The following is a 5,568-nucleotide window of genomic DNA, read 5'->3' as shown; positions in this document are numbered from 1 at the left end:
GTGTGCAGGGCATGAGTGGAAGTGCCACATGTGAGAACATGTGAGTGGAAGTGCCACATGTGAGAACAGTCCCTGCCCACAGTCACACTTACCTGTGTGTCACAGCACAGCTGTGCCTGCCATCCTCTGCAGCAGCACGGACTGGCAGCTGTGCTCATGGCCATGTGCTGCTCCAGACAATCCCCAGAGGTCCCCTCCAGCTCTATGGCCCGTGATATTTGGAGTGGACAGTGCATAAAATCCTGTCCACCATCCAGTACATGCCTAAATGCTGCTGAAACAGGCAATGCATGGGGCCACGTGTGAGACTGGAGCACTGCAGGGCTGCAGGCTCCGACCCCGGGGCTCAGGCACGCGTTCCCGGACGTGTTGCTCTCAGAACTTTTGTCATCTGGGCAATGACTTAGGGACTTTTTGAAGGCTCAGCTGTGTGCCAGGGTAAGGGTTTGGTTTGAAAGGAAGAGAAAATGCAGATCTGCAGCTGGGAAGGGCTGGGAGGGGGCTGCCAAAGCAAAAGGCAGTCCGCAAAGAGCATGTAAAGACTGCAAAAAGCTCTGTGCTGTGAGAACTGTTTTGTCTAAGCCATGACTGAGGGCCTTGTCGAGGGCTCAGCCTACAGTTAGGGTTAGGATTAGAGAACGCTGCTCACTTTGGCACTGTGTTTAAGGCAAGTGTCTCTAAACACTTTTATGCTATCAATAATTTACCCTTCGTACTATTCCAGGCCATTCTGTGTTTATATAACTATTGAAACACCTATGTGGTAGACAGGTGATCTTACTTTTGAATCACAGAATGGCTGATTCTCGTGCCACTGAAGACTAGTTTAATCTACAGTTCATTTAAATTAATGGAAAAATCTGCTTTGTGAGGCCATAAATGATTTGCTGAAACCACACACACACACGGTGAGTCACAGTTCAGAACATAACTCAAACAACCAGGACTGTATTCCCATGCTCTAACCACTAGATTAGAGTCCCTCCCACATATACCCTGCAATAATCTTTGCTCAAATGATAACAGCATTTCCCCACTTTACACGTTGGACAGCATTACTCAGTTAGGCACATCCGACCCGACGGGTGTATAGCTCTGCAGGGCTGAGGAAGGAAGGAAGCACAAGTAAAAGTCATTATTTTTGCCCAACACCACCAGAACTTAACTCTCTCCTTGGAAAATTACTAGCTCTGGACCCTACAACTCGCATTTAACTGAAAAGTGAAATCCTTGATCCGGATTTGCACTCATCTTTCACCATCCCAAGCAGCGAGTGCTTGCAGAATCACCATCACATTGGATTTCAGAGGAGCAGCCTTGCCTTCCCTGCCCCTCCCGGCCCAGCACGAACCTCGCCGGGAGAGGGCAAAGCCCCTCGGAACTGCCCCATCCAGCCCAGGGCCCTGCAGGCCTGGGGGGCTGCACCTGCCCCGGCTGAGGCGCTTCGGGAGCCAATCTCCCCCCAGAGTTCGCGCATCACGGGTCACACACTTGCGGATCCAATTCTCTCCCTCTGCGGGGTTTAATTTCTGCTGTGATGTGCGGCGCTGGACACGCACAGCATGAGGGCAACGGGCACACTATGGAGCACTGAGCGGCGGGGAGCAGCGAGCTGTGGGGAGCGCGGCTCCCCGGGTGGGTTCCCCTCCACGGGAAAGGTCCGCACAGGCGCTGCAGAAGGGTCGGGGTCTGGGCCGCTTTCCCTTACACGCCTGAGGCGCAGTCCCAAGCGCCTGCCGGAGAGAAGAGCGGGCGGCGCCCCGAGAGAGACCCCGCTGCCCCCTCACAGGGCACCCGGGCACTGCGCCACACGCCGGGGGCTCCTTCACCTCAGGGCCGGCCGCCGCCACGGCAGAGCTCCGGGACGGGACGGGACGGGACGGCCGAGGCGGAGCCACCGCCCCCCTCACGGCTGCCCCTGCCCGCCCCCGTCGCCGCCCGGTCTCGCGCCACCTCCCCGCCATGGCCCTCGGCCGGACCCCGCCTGCCCCCTGCCCTGCCCCGCGTCCCGCCGGCACCGAGGGGCCGGGGCGGCGCCTCTAGGCCCGACCCCGCGGGAGCGAAGCGTGCCCGGGGACGGGAGGGCTGCGCCTGGCCGGGAAGGGACGGGCAGCGGCAGTGCTGCCGGGCGAGCGGGGCCCGGCCCGGCCCTGCCCGCCCCGGCTTTGCCCCCGCGCCCCGCTGAGACCCGCGGCGTCCCGGGCGGAGCGCGGGCTGCCCGGCCGGCCGGGCCCGGGGGAGCGGGCGGGCTGCGTGTCCTCGGCACCCGGCGCCTCCCCCGTCCCTGGGGCCGCCCGTCCCCGCAGCCCGCCCGCAGGCCCCCGGCCCGGCCGCGGCGGGGTGAAGGGTGAAGCGAGGCGTGACTCACGGGCTCACATCTGCCACCGCAAGCGTTTAGGAAATTGCCGTTCTCTTAAAGGCAACCGTGTATTTATTTCTCTGGGGTGAAAACCGAGGAGTTGCACTCCATTAACGCGTTTCAGTCACCAGCCCTGGCAGGGGATGCAGAAGTCGGTGGAGAGCTGGATGATGGTCTGGAGGAAGAGGAGAGCTTTGGCATTCCTGCTACAGGAAGAGGACTGGAAACAAGCAGAGAGGCGGATGGTTATGGTAGAATATATGCTGTTTATTTATGAAGGTAACCAGGACTTCTGACAAATTTTATATGCGGTTCCCTCCCCCCCCAAATTAAAAAAAGCCCACCAATGTGTGTGCATATACATACGTATACATACCATACACACACTGCACACACATACACACGCTGCAGCACTGTGCTCTCACTGTCATGCTTTCAAACAGCTCCATCCACCTTGTTCTCCTCTCTTGTCAAGACTTACTTCAGTTGGACAAATTGTTATGCAGCTACAACACAAGGAAGAAATGTTCTGCATGGCTACCAGAATGCCCAGGGGGTCTGTTTGTTTGTTTATTTTTCCCTCACTCTGGGAGAAGCTCCAGAGTCCAAAGGTGCAGCAGCACCAGGGACAAGCCTCCTTGCCCCACCACAGGCATCGTGCAGCCCCACAACCCATGCCCCATTCCAGGCACTCCTGCCTTGGGGTCAGGAGGCAGCAACCAGTACAGGACAATGTGAAGAAGGCAACACACACTCACACTCACCCACCCATACAAATAATAAAATAACGTTGCAGCACAAGGGCATAGTCTCTGTCACCAGATAAGAAAGTTGTGTGATGGCAAAGATCTAAGTAAGGCAATAAAGTATAGCTAGTGTACATGAAACGGCTTTCACATTACATGAGGCACAGTTTGGGTGGACAGAGACTTGGAGAAGAGCAAAATGTCCTGCAATAAAGCAAAATACACTGAAAGTTCATAGTAAATACCCGCATCAATAGGTATTTATTCATTTGTGCTTCGCCACGTCGTGACATACAGTACAAGACACTGCTGCTCTTTCTGTCGATGGAGAGAGCTCACCACACTCTTGCAAGCTGCTGCTCCATCAGTCCCAGGCTGTCCATCGGTCCTGCAGCAGCTCTGGCCCCTTGTCCCCCTCCCAGCCAAGGCAGGGGACAGGGCTCGGCAGAGGCAGCCCGGCCAGGCTGTGACAGTCCTGGCAGCAGTCTGGTGGCTGCCCCACACCTCAGTGCTCCTAACGGGCATCCAGTGCTGCACATCTCTCAGCCTCAAATCCTCTTCTCATCGCTGGCTTCCCCAAAGCTGCTCCTGCCTGCTGCACTGCAGGCCAGCTGGAAGGGGTCTGGCAGGACACCCCAGACACCGCAGCCCTCAAGCCTGCACGTCCCTCATTCCTTCTCCTTGCACCCTGCAAGACTGGAGGGCATAGTAAGCCCCAGAGCTCCTGCAGCCAGCTTTTAAGGCACATCTGGGTTGCTATGTGTGCTTTATTACTGTTTTTGTTATTATTATTATTATTATTATTACTGTTATTTACCCTGTGTAGACACGTGGTCTTTTAATTCTTCCCCTTGCCTTTCTCGTTAGAAAACCCACCATGTTTTCAGCTTACTCGTGTGTCATCTCTAAGGCACAAACCTTTTAATACTAGAGCTGCCTGACTTCTTGTATAGGTCGTGAATTGATAAAAAACAAACGAAACAAAACAAAACCAAAACAACCCCCCGCTCCCCTCCCGCCGGCACACGGCACTTGCCGCACGCCGGTACATATAGTATCTGTGCGCGGGCAGGGCAGCCCGGCCGGTCCCGGCGCGGCGCTAGGCGCAGCTGCCCATGGCCTTCACCAGCGAGCTCTCGGGCAGCTGCCTGAAGATGCCCCGCAGAGTCTCCAGCTCCCGAGTGAGCTGCTCCACCCGCTTGCGCAGCCGCTCGTTGTCGGTGGTGAGCTCCAGCACCTTCTGCTGCGTCTCCACGTTGCGCTGCTTGGCCTTGTCCCGGCTCTTGCGCACCGCGATGTTGTTGCGCTCCCGGCGCACCCGGTACTCGTTACTGTTCTTGTCCACTGTCTTTTTCGATTTGCTCCGGTGGTCCGAGGGCATCATCTTGAGGGTGCCCGCGGCGGACAGGCCGCCGGGAGGGTGCGGGTGGTGCGGATGGTGCGGGCTGGGCACGGGCGTGGGGGGCGGCGTGGGCTGCCCGGGCTGGAGGTGCATGGTGGTCTGGGCGCAGTGGGCGATCTGGTACTGGAGGTGGGACGGGTGCTGCTGCGGGGCGTGATGGGGATAGAGGGCCGACAGGGCCGCCGACTTCACCTCCTCCTCCTCGCGGGGCTCCTGCTTGATCACCAGCGGCCGCAAGCCCGGCGCGGCGATGCGCTCGTAGAGGGGGTCGAGCTTGCCGTCCATGTAGCCGGGCACGCAGCCGAAGAGCGGCTGCTGGTGGTGCTGCGGCTGGTGCCCCGGCGCCGAGGCGGCGGCGCCTGCCCCATGCATGGTGTGGAAGTCGAAATCCCCGGCCAGGATGGCCTTGGCTTTCTCCTGCTGCTTGCTGTGCTGGAAGAGGTCGGCCAGGAATTCGTCGTTAAAGGCGGCGGGGTCGATGTAGGCGCTGATGTCGATGGAGTTCTCGTTCTCGCAGATATCGCCGAGCTCCGCGCCGCCCGCAGCAGGTGCCGCCGCCGAGGGTGCCTCTCTGTAGCTGTAGGTGCTGCCGGGCAGGGGAGTCTGGAGCTGGTGGTGCTGGCCGCTGCTCATCGGGGGCCGGGAATCGACCTCGTAGAAATTGGCTTGCTCCATGAAGCAACTACAGTCTGCCGGGCATGGTGAAGGGCTCCTGCAATCCAGGTTTCGAACGGGACGACGGCGGCAGCGGCGGCGACTCTAGCAATCTCGCGGCACGGTGCTGCACGGCACGGCTCGGTGCTCCCGGAGCCCGTCCCCCGGCCCAGCCCCGCTCCGCTCGCTGCCTGCCCTGTTGCTAGTGGGCTGCCGCGGTGCTGCGTGCCGTATATATACAGCCCGCAGCAGGGCCGGGGATCGCCCTCTAGTGTCCAACCTCCTGCTGGGAACCTTTGACCGCCGCGCAGCCGGCGCCCAGCGCCCCGGCCGGGCACAGCCGACCTCCCGCCCACCCCCGGGAGCCGCCGCTCCGCGGGGAGAGCGCCCCACACTCCTCCGCCCTC

General features: G+C 59.5%; 1 protein-coding gene across 1 annotated transcript; it reads right to left on the bottom strand.

The window, feature by feature from the left end:
- Window positions 1–2,605: 2,605 nt before the first annotated feature.
- Window positions 2,606–5,361, bottom strand: CEBPA (CCAAT enhancer binding protein alpha). Its single transcript, XM_059857815.1, has one exon. The coding sequence runs from the start codon at window positions 5,180–5,182 to the stop codon at window positions 4,205–4,207; it is 978 nt and encodes a 325-aa protein (XP_059713798.1). The 5' UTR covers window positions 5,183–5,361; the 3' UTR covers window positions 2,606–4,204.
- Between the last annotated feature and the right edge of the window lie 207 nt (window positions 5,362–5,568).

This window comes from Haemorhous mexicanus, chromosome 12 (assembly GCF_027477595.1).
Source record: "Haemorhous mexicanus isolate bHaeMex1 chromosome 12, bHaeMex1.pri, whole genome shotgun sequence".
NCBI lineage: Eukaryota > Metazoa > Chordata > Aves > Passeriformes > Fringillidae > Haemorhous > Haemorhous mexicanus.
Note: the sequence above shows the minus strand (reverse complement) of the source record. Positions and strands in the feature narration are given on the sequence as shown.

What these genes read in the sequence shown, in the direction of transcription:
- CEBPA (XM_059857815.1), bottom strand. Translation starts at nt 5,182, where the DNA reads ATGGAGCAAGCCAATTTCTACGAGGTCGATTCCCGGCCCCCGATGAGC.